Source organism: Aythya ferina (assembly GCF_964211825.1).
Source record: "Aythya ferina genome assembly, chromosome: 18".
Classification (NCBI taxonomy): domain Eukaryota; kingdom Metazoa; phylum Chordata; class Aves; order Anseriformes; family Anatidae; genus Aythya; species Aythya ferina.
Genome location: NC_140317.1, coordinates 8,826,722 through 8,841,863, shown reverse-complemented (window position 1 = coordinate 8,841,863; position 15,142 = coordinate 8,826,722). Strand labels below are relative to the sequence as shown.

The 15,142-nt window shown below is 37.7% G+C and overlaps 2 protein-coding genes across 7 annotated transcripts in view; one reads left to right on the top strand and one right to left on the bottom strand.

Moving 5' to 3' along the window:
• The window catches only part of CA10 (carbonic anhydrase 10), a 200,536-nt gene that overhangs the window by 31,764 nt on the left and 153,630 nt on the right, over nt 1-15,142 (bottom strand). For both annotated transcript variants that reach the window (XM_084492226.1, XM_084492227.1), the window contains one exon: nt 13,078-13,263. In XM_084492226.1, the coding sequence (XP_084348352.1) occupies nt 13,078-13,263 (186 nt within the window). The remainder of the gene's footprint in view (nt 1-13,077; nt 13,264-15,142) is intronic.
• Nucleotides 1-15,142, top strand: part of LOC311420889 (uncharacterized protein) — a 210,166-nt gene that overhangs the window by 98,322 nt on the left and 96,702 nt on the right. The gene's annotated exons all lie outside the window — the stretch shown is intronic.

Genomic DNA, 15,142 nt, shown 5'->3' with positions numbered 1-15,142 from the left:
CATCTCTTTGGCTATTTGTTTCTGTGTTTGAAGCATAGGCATGTCCTGATAAAGGAAAGTGGTTTTAAGGGTTTTGAGTGATTTTAAGGTTTTAAAATAGAGGGTTTTAAGTTTTACCAATGATGGGTTGTTCTGCAAATACTTAATGTATTTTTAATTATGCTTTTATTGGGAGCATATTTTTCTGATATTTTATTAACCTTTCACTGTTTTTTATGTGAAGAGAGCAAGAAATGAACATTAACCTCAAACCACTTGACAGCTGGAGTACACTTAGTTCTAAGAAGCCTTTTATCCTTCTCTGAATCACAATTCCTTATTTCAGACAAGTGCACCAATTCATCGTGTATGCATATTACCATAAGCTTTTTCTTTTTTTCTCTCAGATAAAAACGCTAAGGGTTTGTTTCTTGCTTCTTCTGGAGAATCTAGAACCAAATTTGAAAGCCAGACTCCTCTACTACTTGATGTAATGATTTATAGCACAATGAAAAAGTGCTGCAATGAGAGTTTGGTGGACTGGGGCAGGAGGAAGAAATTTCGTGGTATACAGCCTTACCAGGGTGTTTCAGACTTGCATGGTATGATGGAGAAAAGCAGCAGGTAATTGAGAACTGGGTGGCTGAACTCTCACAGCCATGGATGCTGTTAGATTAAGTCCTGAATGAATGTGAAAAATAACGGGTCTCTGAAGGCAACGTCCACCTGCTTTGCTTTGGATAGAGTTCAAGTTATCTGGCTGGCTTGGAGATAGTGGCTAGGACTGATAGCTAAGTCCTCGATTGCTTTGTGATTAGATTGTCAGAGGACCCGAGGAACTAGGAAAGTAATTACTAAAGGTGAAAAGAGCAAAAAATCGTGTAACAAAATATGCCCAGTGTATAACGTTCACATTGAATATGCCTTCTAAATAATAAACCCCCTGGCTTTTATCCATAGGAATTATATATTTGAGAAAATTTTACAGCTGCTTCTGATCAGACCTGTTCTGAAGGTTAAGCAGATTGACTGTGTTACTGATTCTGTTATTAGCAGAATTTCCTGGGCCTAGATGGCAGTGGCATGTTCATATGTTGATAAGAAAGAGTAAATAAAAACTGAGGTGATGGAAAGAGATGGACAGTAATGGACTTGCCCTTTCTAGCTAAAATCCAGAACTCTCTTTGCCTTTGATGGAACTTCCAGAGTAATAACTTGTGTGTGATGCTTTTCTCTTGTGCCTGTGGCAAACTGTCAGTTAGAAAATGTGTTCAAGGTAGTTAGTGTGGAGAAAAAAAAATGGGGGTGGGGGCGAGAAAAACCTACTGTAAAGTAACTTCCTTATTCTGTTAATTTCTGCTGAGTTTTAATCCAGCAAATCTTGGCAGATGTGTGAAATAACGTGTAATAGTTTATCCAGAGATAAGAGTGCAGACAGGTAAAGGTGAGATGTTAAAGATAAATGGAAAGGAAATGGTCTTTGAGAAAAGTTTCAACCTTGTCAATTCTAATTCTCTGTAGAGTTAACACTGATGTTATTGTGCCCGCTACTGCGTGCTAGTTTAAAGACAGATATGCTTGAGAAACTGGTGTAATAGTAATAACTTCAGAAGGATATGCCTGTAAAACAGTAACTACAACGTCAGTTTACTTCCCTTTATTGTTTGTAAAATATCCTAATCCATTATCTATTGCAATTTTGTCCAAAGAAAAGAGTGTTTTAAACAATTTCCTTCTCAGCCTTTACTGAAAGCATCAATAAACTAGGCGGTTAAAATACCATACTTCAAAGTTAAAGTATTTTGACTTTCCAGGAGGCGGCGTATGCCAGTGTGCTTTTAATTAAGGAGAGGTCTGCAGTGATGGTGGAAGGTCAAGCCAGTATGCTAAATGAGAACGGTAACTCTGCAACAACCTCACAGCGTTTCCTGAACATGTAATAAAAAATCAGCTAGAATCGACATGATTTAGATGGCTTTTTACTAAGGCACTAAAACACCTCTTAAGAAACTATTAAACATAAGGTAAGGGACAAAGACCTAACAAAGGAGGAGCTGAAGCTACAGAAATAAACTGAAGGTTAGAGAGTTAATGGTAAGGCTTCACAGCTGCTACTGTATATTAAAAAAAATAATAATAATAATTACCAGGGAGGAAGGAGACTTCAGGCCCCTCCCTGGAGATAGACTCCTGGGCTCCTTCAGTCCCTGGAGGCTGTGCTCCCTGCCCCATTCAGGTCCCAGGGAGTGAGCAGAGCACCTGGGTGGGATGTGGAAAACCCCGTAACGCTATTTTTGCTCCTTTCTTTGCCTGATTTGGACATGGGTGTGAGCCAGGAATTCCTGCCTTCCCCAAGAAGGCCTGGCCAACAAGCTTAAGGTGTACAGAAATGGGGTCCCAGCTGCTGTCTGAAGCGCTTCCATTTGTAAAGAGTAACCTCAAAATTACTGAAGACAGCTTCCAAAGTGAATCCCCGCTCAGCAGGCTGTAAAGACCATTCTTACTCTCTCGGGCCCTTAAGAGCAGCTGCGTTCGACTGCTCTCAGATATGAAACAACTCAGTGCAGTCAAGATATGTGTGGCTGTGTGAGTGCCCAGCACCAAACGTGCAGGTGTCTGAGGAATTTCACTGGGTTTGGTGGTGATGGATCAGTATCTTGAAAGTGTTTTGTGTCATCTGTTACTTGACTTTGGATTCTTCTGTTAGTGGTCTGATTGCCAGCATTCATCCTCCAGCTCACAGGCAGTATCGGGTAAAAGAGACTGGGCTAAAAAAGTTTTATGCTCTTTGCAGTCAGAGGGTAATGGTTAGTATGTACATAACAAATCATACAGTCTTACCCAAGGCAAAACTGCATTGTCTTCATTAGAATTTTGTCTAGGGAAACAATTGCAGTAATTGTTCCCCATTTTTTATTCTTTTGGTAAATTGCAAAGATGATAAAAATTCACATACACTAGCTTTTTATTTTCTTTTGCGGTTGTCCAGGAACATTGCTGCAAGAACTTTTGCATAAGGAATTAGTTTGATTCCTCCTTCTCTGGAACATTACATTAAATGTATTTGCGGAAAAAGTTAAAATTTACAAGTGTAATGGAAAAATCATTACCAAGTAACATAAAACCCACTGCAGAATGAACACAGTTTTTTTGGCTGCAGAGGTAAATTGCTCTTTAATTAAAGAAGAATCACCCCACAGCAAGTAAAGTCACCCCAAGCAAATTATAGTAATTTGGAATAAGGCAAAATGCATACTTCATAAGTGACAGTGGAGGTTTAGAGGGCTGAATGTTTTAATGTCCCAGTGGTTTAAAAGAGCAAATCCTACAGCTGCTACTCTAAGCAGAAAAACTCCACCTTATTGCTTTATGATGCTGGATTTTGAAATTGAGGCACCAAAGGGATTTAGATTATAGTCTGTGACAGACTGTGCTCTGAGTACATTGACACTCTCTTCCACTTCTCCCTCCCACCCAAAAAAGAGAACAGTTGGTAACTGAAAAGTAAACATGAGCAAAAAAAAAAATACTTATTACTAAAGGGATCTGTTTCACTCAGTATCTAAGTGATTCAACTTTTATTATTCCATGCAGAAGATATTTTGTCATGTTGCTACATTAATACAAACTGACATTTTCATAGAGCTTGCAATTTGCTTGGACAGTTCTTACAGTTCTCCTAATGGATGAATAGAATGAATCCATCAGATTCAGAAAAGTAGTTTCCAAAGACGAAAAGTTTTCTGGCAAGGAGCACCTGCATATGTGTAGATAATGAAAAAAGAAATAAAAATGCAACTCTAAAAATCTGCACATAAGTTTCTTAAATTTCAATAAATAGCAGACAGTGTCTGTGGAGCCTGTATCACAAAATCTCAAAAAGCAATATACAGAGGCAAAAAATACTGGATGTCAGAAATGGAGCTCCTTGTGCCAAGCCTAGAATATCCTACATGGAATCCAGGAAGAATAACACTGAGAAATATAGGGGATTTGGGTGCTTTCAGAGTTAGGTGATGGAACAGCAAACATTTGCAGAAACATTTCTGGTTCTTGCCAAAACTGACTTGAGAGTAGAAGTCCTATCACACATGAGTAGAAGAGGATTGTAATACCGTGTAGCAGCTGGTACCTTAGCCTCAGCAGCTTTTCATTCATTGCTTTAAGAATAACTCCCTTAAATATCATATATGAAATTTTCAAATACATGCATGTATGCATGTCTAACAATTCCTAGTCACATGCCTTCTATAAATCAGTTAATAATTTAGAGAAATCAGGTGATCTCAGTATTGTTAGTTGTCCGAAATGTTAAGCTATTTCATTATTCCAGAAAGACTTGATGCAATTTGTTTGGGGCAAAGTCTAAATAATCAAAATGATGACACACTTATATAAATGTGAGAAGGAGCTTCATTTATTTGATGTGATAATGAACTATAATTTTTCACCTGCACTCCTGGCCCCAAATATCACAGTAATCTGATAAAATGTAAAAGTACAAACCTAAAGTTCAAAATCCTGTCTGAGTACCTGAAATTTAGTCCCAAATTTTATAAGTGGTTAAACACTTGTTCTAAGGCATTCAAACTCGAGATGGCATCTAATGATTGTTTGGGATTATAAAATTAAATGACTTCCTTTCAATTATATGTTATCATTAGTCTTCCTGCTAAAAGAAATAAATATGTAATTTTCCCCACGTATCTTTTCCTTAGTTTGTATCCTACAAAGAGCCATAGCTGCAGCGAGGCCCAGTCCCGAATCCCTGTTTGTGCAATAACTGCGCTTCTGTGGCTTATATACCAAGAGAAACAGGCTATTACAATTTGATTCAAAGAGAAGCATTAAACTTTTCCAGTTTTGTCTGTGCATTCAGACTTAGATGTATGATAGAAACTGTAAATTCTTCCCCTTGCAAAAAAAAAAAAAAATCAGTCAAAAAACTCATTTGTATTTCCACTGCTAATCAAGTTTCGGGAAGGTGAAAAATAGCATTAATGGTATTTATGATATCAGAGGCTGATTGCACATGAAGTAAAATTCTTTATTGCTGATATAAAGTTTGAGCATATATAATTTGATTTGGTGTAATTATTTTTTTCCCCAGGGAAGGATAAAACAGGCTATTTCTAGAATCTAATTTTCCTTTAAAAATGGCAGCATGACTACAACAGTCCGAAGTGTAAGGCTGACTGCAGGACAGGCATTGCCAGCAATGCAGCCATTCTGATGAAACAGCTTTACTTGCTGCACTTTTTTTTTCCTATTTATTTTTCTCTTGATGGTCAGCAATTTATAGTTGCTATACCTCCACTTGATTCTGTAACTTCTCCTGGCTACTGAATATTGGGATTTGTTATTTTATGAGCATATATTACCTTGGAAGATGGCTCTCTATAGCCAGAAGTAGTACAGGAAGGAACATAAGTTAAAATTCAGTTGTTCTACTTCAAAAGTGTTAATGATGAAACTGTTTTTGAAGGTCACCAAGGATTAAGATGTGTTTTTAGCAAGCAGCCGGTGTAGGAAGTACACTGTATTTTATTGTAAAATATGCCATAAAAAATAATTCTGTCCATATTCCTGGAAATTCTGCTTTCTTCTGGATTCCAATAGGGTAAGTTCAAAAGGAGAAGATTCCTTGATAAGAAATCCTGACTGCATGTTCCATTTTAAATATTGTCCATTTGCTGCTTACAAAATATCTGGATGTCAACACATTATTCTGACTGCTGCTTTAAATTGTTATTACCGCCACGTAGGCATGGATGTTCAGACAGTTCAGTTACTGCCTGGCTTTTCACCCATTTTCAGCTTCTGATTTCAAGGAATCTCTGTCATCTCCTCTCTTCACAATTCGTTCTATAATTCATGTAAGTGTATATAAATGAAAACCTGCCACAGCAAAATAACACCAAAATCTAATGGAACATGAAATCAAGTAAATGGAATTTGGTGCAGCAATTAGTTTGCATTTTAATCTGCAGACCTGTTTATTATCCGTCAGCAAAATAACCATTAAATGTGTGTAACTCAGATGCATTGAATTGTTTAAGAAAGAAAAACAGTCAGGAGTCAGAAGAAAATAATATGAGAAATCTGGGAAATAAACCCACCATTGCGATTTGCAGTGCTAGATTTTTCTGGGAAATTCTTTCTGTATCTCATGAACCCTGCAGATATTTTGTAGCTTAGAGTTCCCTTTCTATATTTCCCTTTGTTGCTACTAGGGGGTAAGTTACTTGTTCAATTGGTATGCGCCCCAAACTTTTGTAGCCTTCAGTAGATTATCGTGTATTGTTTCACGTGGTGGTTCTGGAGCAGTATGATCCATACCTGACAGGATCCATACTGTACAGTGAATTGAGTATTACCTTTTATCTTTCCTCTCCATTCATACTGTACCACTGTCACCTACTGTGCTATTCCTGGTTTCAGGTGCTGTAAACATCAGCAACTCCTTTGCTTTTGCTTAGCAACTTGCTTTACCACCTCATGTTTTGCTGGGAAGTATTCTGGGAACATTTAAAAATAATTTTGATGATTTTCACTGTATAAAATAGCATAGGTTTCCCATATGCCTCCCTGCAAGTCTTATTGCCTAGATTATCTCCCTGGTCTCTTCCTTGGACTGTGCCTTCCCCCCCACCCATGGACCACATTTTTGGATCTGACAAGATTTCAGGCTATCAAGAGGGGGTTGTGTGTGAGAGCACGTAGTGTTAGAGGGGAGGCAGCATGGAGGCACTGCCCTACTAAATCACATCTCTGTTAAAATGCCGAAGTTACTTATAGAGCCAACTGAGAGTGCAAAGGAATTTCCAATGGACAACTGAGAGCTCAGAAACTGGCAGACCACAGCCAGGTGTGAATAACCCTTGTGCTGATATCGTTCAATCCTAATTTGTTATTTTAAACAGCAACCCCCCCAACTGAAAACATGAAATTGATTTGGTGTTTAGAAAAACACAATATTTATGCATTAATGAATAAGCATGTCTTTTGGACTGTAACTCTGCTTTTTATGTGCATAAATATGTTATAAAACTTGTGGTGGAATCCACCTATAATATTTAGGGTGGACAGAGGTGTATTCTTGTACCTAATGCAGGCGTTCGTCTCCCACTGGTTTTGAATTACTCACGTGAATAGCCTCCTTATCCTATGGTAATGACAATACCACCACCTCTTCCTGATTTATATTCTATTCCTCTAGCAATTTAATTCATTATCCTATTGACTTTCTCCTCTGAAGCTGAACATTAATCTGAAGGTTATAGAGATTTTACTAAACCACCCTTCCATTAGACATGTGTTCCCTCATCTGGTACTTTCCTCAGAGGCTTATTTTTCAACATTAATCAGCATGGGAGTACAGTAAACTTGTCTGCTGGCTGAAATACTTAAAAATGACCTGTATCATTTCATAGGCAATTTCCAAAATGTAACACAGATGGCCTGTGGCAACTGACAGATCTGAATTTCAGACTTTTTCTGCAGGTTGTTGGCAGGAGTGCCCGTGGCATGGGGCATAGCAGGGGCAGGCTTGCACCCTGCCTGCTACAGGAAGGCAGCTGTGATGAAGCTGGAGGCTGCTGTCCTCTGTGCCCAGCCCCAGCAGACCTGGGTGAGGAATCTAAATGTTGGGTAGGGAACTGTGTGGAGAAACATGCTTTTGTGCAGAATAGGCACATAAGTCAACACCTGAGCCAAATTTCACATGGGAGTCACAGCTGAACATTTCCTAGCTGACAAGTTTTGGAAGAAGATGGAGGCTTTATCAAATGAAAGGAGACATGGGTGGTTCGCTTACAGTTTCCTCTGATGTACTAATCAGCCGTGACCCGTTGTGTTTTGCCTACATAACTGAAGTCATAGTTTATATATGGTTACATCTTGTGTGTTTCATAAACGTTCTTCTGTTTGCTATAAGCAGTACCAACAGAAGTAATTTGGGGGAGACTATTTGGAACCGTACAGGCAAATCAAAGTTGTACCAAAGGTCTCAGTGACAAAATCACTGCTGCTGATTTAACAATTGAGACCGTTCTAATTCTGCAGCAGGCTGGATTAAATTATTCCATCTGGTCTGATGCTTCTCATAGGCTGTTTATCTGTCAGTCCTGCTTCTAAAAATATCAGAAGTTGGATTTGCAACACTGATCTCTCTGATAAGTAATCCTTTAGTATCATTAGAAGTTCCCTACTCAGGGAAAGTTTGCCTGCTTTCACATAGAAATCAAAGCAGTAGAAGAAGGCTGATGCCATGCTCCTTTTCCCACTCCTGTTTTCTTACATTTTACTTGGTTTTCTTAGGAGTTTTTAGCAGTAGTAGAAGTAAATCTCTGTTTCAAATGCTGTGCATAGTGTTCACTTATCTAGTTAGTGTTCTGGCTCTCATTTTATTTCTTATCACTGTGTGTTTATAATCTGTCAGTGGGTTTTCAAAAGGTAACTTGGTGGGCAGAGAAGGATGTTTTTTTTTATTTAATGTATTCTGAACTATGGCCTCTTGTTTGAGAGTTTCTAGCTATGGAATATGTAAAAAGTGCATAACCCTATATAATTAAGCTCCTTAACTTTCTTTTTAAAGACTACTACTACAATGCATTACCATAAAATGATTGGAGCTCTCCTGCAGCATGCTCATTCATATATGTATATTAGGAAACAAAATGGTGTTGACTTGTAAGATTTTGCCACACAGTAATGTTAAAGGGCCCCATTTTCAACATGAACCTTTTGGATGTTCAGATCTATTTAATTTTTATTTTAACAATGTAGACAGAGCTTGAACAGCAGCAGTATTCAGCCATATTTTCTGCTGCCTCTGTCTGAAAGAAGGGTCTTTTGTTAAATGACACAGACTCGGAAGGATTAGAAGCAGTTTTGCATAGAGTTATTAGGCAGCAGACAAGATTGATTCATGTCCTAGCTGGGGACTTTGCTTGAGCCAAGATTTTCTTTTAATTGTTATAATAAAGTAGGATGCTTATGCAAGGAGTAGAGAATTGAATGCACTCAACTATGTATCTGAGGGACAAGCAAATGCTCAATTTATTTAAATATTCCAAAGCCTTGCATTCTTTCCATGTTAGCAGTGTCAAACATATTGTCAATAATCTGATACACAATTTTAAAGCCCTTATACTCAAGCTATTTAAGCATTAGTTCACTTATTCTGTCTATTAAAGTTATAATTATAGGCTAAAAGGTAACCAGATTATTGTAGAGATCTCTCCTGACAGCCTTTAACACCTAGTTAGATGTTAAAGCCTGGAAATTACAAGTCTCTCAGTATCACTCAGACACAGTACTTCTTGAAGCAAATTGCTATTTCTAGATTGTTTCTCATTCCATGGTACTGCTCCAGTGCTCTCCAGCTTGCTCCGAGTGCCTCTGTACTTGTGGAACATCTTCATTAGGAAAAGAAAAAAAAAGTTCTAACAAACCTCTTGCTTAGCATGCATCTTAGGTTGGATTTCCAGATATGTAAACACACTGCTCTTAGTTCAAGATGTGCTGAGGCCATCTGACAGCTTCTGCCTTCTCTGATTTGGATTTCACTTGGGGTGTTTGAGGCAGTCTAGCAGTTTGCCAGTGCTGCTGCAGGTGCACTGCTCTTTCGCCCAGCTGCTGCCCAGGGTCCCTTTTCTCTCTCCAAAACACTGACTTTAACATGCACTGGAGAATTCAGCATCAGTGAAAGTGAGGGGACAGAAATGGATGGGAGGAGAGAGGAGGAGGAACAACGAGCTGATTGTGGTCTACTTGATTGCATCGCACTGCTTGAGTAACTTCATCCCTGGGCATTGTTTCCATGGCAAACTAGAGGTTGCAGTGAACTCCACAGTGATCTTGTCCAACACAAATAAGAGCAGCAGCAACAGAACGGTGTTGTGGGTGTTAGTGTGCAATTAGCAACCAACCAGTGTAATCCTGCAATGATTTTTCTCTGCTTGCCTTCACCTGCTAAAGCTCAGGGTAGCAATTCTTCATTGCTGTGGTTACCTGCACAAATTAAACTAATGCAGTTATGCCGTTATTTTTCTTTATCCCATCTCTTCTGACAGTATCACCCACCACAGAAGTGATAATAATTAGCAGCAGTGAACCTGAAACATGTTACCTTATACCATCATGTACTCTGTAACCATAAAGTCAGGTAACTCGTCTATAGTTTTCTTATTATAGTTGCTGAGAGCTGTAAACATTACAGCTCTCAGTGCTGGGAGCTTATTGAAAATCACTTATTTATACAGACAGCACTTGTATGGATGAATGTATATCCTAAGAACGTTGTCAGCTGCCATCCTTCACTGAAAATTTGTACCCATGCTAGTCAACATGATTGATTTGACTCGGTGCCTGTACTTTGGAAACGGTATTTGGTTTATTATTAAAGCTTAACTGTGTAGATGCAGATTCAAATTAGTAATTAATACTTGACCTTACTGGAGCTTACCTGTCTGGCTGCCCACAACAGCTATCTGAACCTTTGAAAAGCACATCCTTGAAGGACAGAATTCATCTCAGCATCTGCAAAGGAGGCATCTAGCCTAAGCTACTTGGCCAGCTGCTTGTCTCTGCTCCGTTGTCAGGGGAGATGCATTTCCACAGGGTGATTTGTCCTGTCCTAAGAGATATGTCTCTGGCTGTCAGGAATGATCATCCTCTGAAGATGCCAATCTCTTTCCATTCACTGCAGGAGGAATTCAGATAACTAGATGAAACCTGCATATGCTGTGGATCCAGCTGCGCGTGACTTACTGACTTACAGTGGTTTCCACTTAGCTGGATTTTATGCTTTTATTAATAAAAACTTGAGGTCTCTGTAAGCAAATAATACCAAATTTTAATAATAACAAAATGTATTCCTGCAATAAGTCAGAAGTAATAGGAAGGCAATGATCCTGGTCTAGAAACTCCTGAGGGAACACTGAGGGTAGTGGAAGCTAATCGTGCTGTCTCACTGCTGATGTTGGCAAACCAAGTTAGGAAGCTGACTTTTCTGCTCAGCATGTAAATGGGCTGGGTGCTGCCTGGAAAAGATTCAGGGCATTTAAACTGGGGCTCCAGCTGGCAAGTGTGACAACTTAGCTCTGCATCATCTAAGGTTCAAGCTCACTGGTTTCACCGTGGACTGTGCTGTGAACTCCAGCGGCTGTTCACAGGCAGTCAGGCATCCCTCAAATGGGTGGGCAGCTGGGTCAGCAGCTTCTGTAGCTGTCCCAGCCAAACAGCTGCTTTGCCACCCTGCTCTCATCCAGGAAACCATCACATTATCTCCACTTTGAAGTCTCACTGCCTCTTTTGCTATTTTGATGTGAACCTTTTTTAAATCAGTTAGTGATGTTTCAAGCAGAATAGGGCAGTGGCTCAAATATAGCTGTTTAATATCTGGTTGTTTCAGGAATCAAAATTTCCTGTTGCCATGTGAATGTTGTTTAAATTAGTATTATCCTGGCTGCAGGAATAGAGCTGAAGGAGTATTAAAATGTCATAAACTGTCATGTCTAGTCTTCAGAAAAGATAATAAAAGTCTTTCAGTCCAGTGCCAGCTGCATTTATTAATGTTCTTCAAAACTTTTGAAGCCAGAAGTGACTAGCGAAGTTATTAACATTAAGTATAGGAAATAAAATAAGTGCTCTACATGTTTACTTTTGTTATAGTCTATGAGTGATGAATTTCTATCTTGTCTACTTCTTTAAAAATACCTGAAACCATACTGATAACATCATACCAAATGCCTGATATGTTTCAACCCGATTTTTGCTTTCTTCAGTTTTTGTTTGGATAGCCTTCTGTAAATCTGTTTAGCAAAGCAAAGACCTTGTTTACTACAACACTACATCCTAACTTTCAGCTCTTAAAGGAGCAATACATTATAAGTCCACTCATCACAGAATTTAAACAATGCAATGGGAAGGCAGTTGCGTAAGGCATGAATAATTTCATGAAAAAGCTGCCACTGGCTATATTAATATATCTACAGAGCTTATCAAAGCAAATAATTACCATCAATTACAACATTATTTGACAATTCTGCAGTTAATGTGCTACTCTTAAATAACTGCTGTTGCACGATGCCACAGAAATTGCCATGAGTTAACTGTCTCGTCACCAGAACCTGTGATAGATAGCGCAGATGGTAATTTGGTTATTCTTCCCTAGCAAAATAAGTTGTTTACTATGACAAACTATTCATTTTGGTCTTCTGAAAGAATGGTAAAAGGTACTTGGAGTATCTTTAAAAATAATCCCTGCAATAATTGACAGTTACTCTGAAGCATTGCCTTATTTGTGGAGCAAAGTTGCACGCTGGTTCATGGTCATGGCATGGGCTGATGGAGGATGAGGTGCTGCAAAACCCTTGAGACTCTTCTCGTACATAGAAAGAGTGAAAAAATTCTGCTTTGCTTATCAGAAAATCTGCAAACTTTCCTATATATCTTCAAAAAGTACTCCAAGGCTAAAACGTTTACCTGACAGAAGTAATGAGCTGTCCTGCAGGTAGTTATCAAGATCATCAAATTACAGTCTTTTCTGGGATAATTACAGATATGCATTTAAAAGATAAAGTAAGTACTGATTCTGCTATTGTTTACTTGCGGGGTGTATTTCTTCAGCAGAGCAACAGAGTTCTGTGGAACCATCAGTAAAATTAAGTTTCACCTTATTTCTTACATAAATTGAAGGCAGAACAATGGTCAATGTAAAATGTTACATGCCAGTGAGCAGTAAATTAGCATTTTATTTAATAAAATAGAGCATCTTATTCAAGACTAACCATTAAGTGTTACTTCATGGTTAGTCTTGTATTTGCATTTACTCAATTACTTTGTAAGCTATTTGTTTGTGAATATATGGTATCTAGGAGTGCAATTAATACCACAGTTTCATTTTTAGATATGACTCACATGGCAATGCATGGGCCAAAAAAACAACACAGCCGACAACCAAAAAATGAATTTCCCACTGGATAAAGTGGGGATTTTTATGAGTACAAATAAGTTCACAAATACCTTCAGGCAGAAAAGGAAAGTGTGCCCTTTCAGGCTGGTTCATTTGTAACTCCACATGTGCTGACATACCTCCCCAGAGAAAGCCTGTCCATTGAGTAGGTGCTCTGATCCCTGGCTGTCTTCACTTCCAAAGTGTAACCGGATTTCCTCAAGGCGGTGGCTGTATGTCATCGGCCCTCCAGAGATGTTGACCAAATGCTCTTTGTCTAATCGTAGAGATACATGTCTCCCTGTATTATACATTGTCCCGCTGACCTAAACAATATTGGAGGAAAAAAAAAAAAAGCATTTTGTCAATATCATTTGTAAATCCTTGAAACCTGTTACATGTACTTCAAGCTGTTGCACCTTACACGCCTTCATTTCAATGTGGCAATGTCTCTTATTGTTGTGAGATGAAATACACAACCTGAGGATATACTTCAAGTTCTGCTTTGAACCTTATACTGTATATTCAAATATTTTGCTAAATCTAGGTGTACATGTTTTATCCAGGGGCATATGGTTAACACAATGAATAGGATTATTATACTTCTAAATAAGTAGGCTTTTAGAATACTTTTTTAAGTGAGATCTGAATAATGACTTCATTACAAAATTTCTCCACTGAAAATGGGTACCTTTCAGCTGGCATAAATTATTTAAGTATACTCGGAACAAATCTGAAATTTAACTCATTTTTTTCTTCTTTTAATATTTATAACAAAGTTATCCAAAAGTAAAGGTGGTGCAAAAGCAGAGATATAATTATTCATAAAATAGGGTGCCCTACTCCTCCTGGTGCTGCAGGTAAAAACTTTCATTGTCCTCCTCTGCAAGACTCTGAATGCTTTATGTTTGCAATTGACAGATATTTTAGACGTAGTGGAACAGAATTAATTATGGTTTGATCATATGTCTCCAGTTCCTACTACACCTCAAGTAGCTGTAATGCTCTTTAAGATTCATCTTTATTTTTAAAAAGACTGAATGCTACGCTTCATTTGAAAACTGATTTACAGTCACTGTAATGAAAAAGAAAATGATTGTAGAAATGTTTCATATGGAATATATTTCTGTCATATTTCCCACTGCCGGGAAAGATTCCTATAGTAAGAAGTTCCTTAACTTATGCCATTAGAAAGTGAAATACGCCAGCTTGGGCTAAAGCAGAATCGTGATTTAAGAACATTCTGCATGGATACAAATGGTACACTTGAATAACATTCATTTACTTTAAGAAGAGGAAGCGCAGCAATAATATGCTTTGTTGCATTTCAATTTAAAATTAAAGACATGACTATTATGTATTATATCCTGTACTACATCAGTGCTATAGTAATTAACATTGCTGCAGTGTCATTTTATCTGTAATACTAATTATGGAGTTTAAATGACATGTTTTGTTGCACAGTATGTTGTAAAAAGTTACGTTGCACAGACTGTGCAATAGAATTAAATGGATGAGATTAAAACTGCTTTTGATTATCGTAGGTTTTTAAACTTTGATACAGATGTTCTATTTTTTGTTTATTCCAATTGGAAAATAAGGAGGAATATTTTTTTAATGAAAAGCAATAAACATAAATATTCCTACTCATTTCAAATAAAACACAGTGATTTTGTTTGTAAATGCTCCTTAGTTTTCTGCTTGACTTTGCATGCACAATAATTAAATACCAAGTTTAGTTTAATAGGTGAAAGAAGGTCAGTTTATTGAATTCAGTTTCAGTACACTGCATATGAATGACATAAAATTGCGTATCATAAGTAAGACATGTAGTTTAAAAACAAATAAGGGGAAATGGTTTAAAGCCTCTTATTCACATTCGAAAACTCATGCTTCACTGAGCACTCAGTTAAATTTAGCAACTGTGCAAAATATTCAGAATTCATTTTCTTACTTAAATTGCTACAAATATCAAATTAGGTTACCATTATTTTCTCTCTCAAGGTAAAAGTGACCCAAATAACCTCTAATATGAATCAAATAACTCTCTGTAGAGCAGAGAGGGGAAATGATAAGAGACAAATTCATGAACAGGAGTAACATTTGTCTTTCTCATTTTCCCCCTCATAAAAATGTAATGCTTGTAATGAGATTGTATTGACTCTTTTAAAACAGAATTTCCCTACATAAGTGCAGATAAAAAAC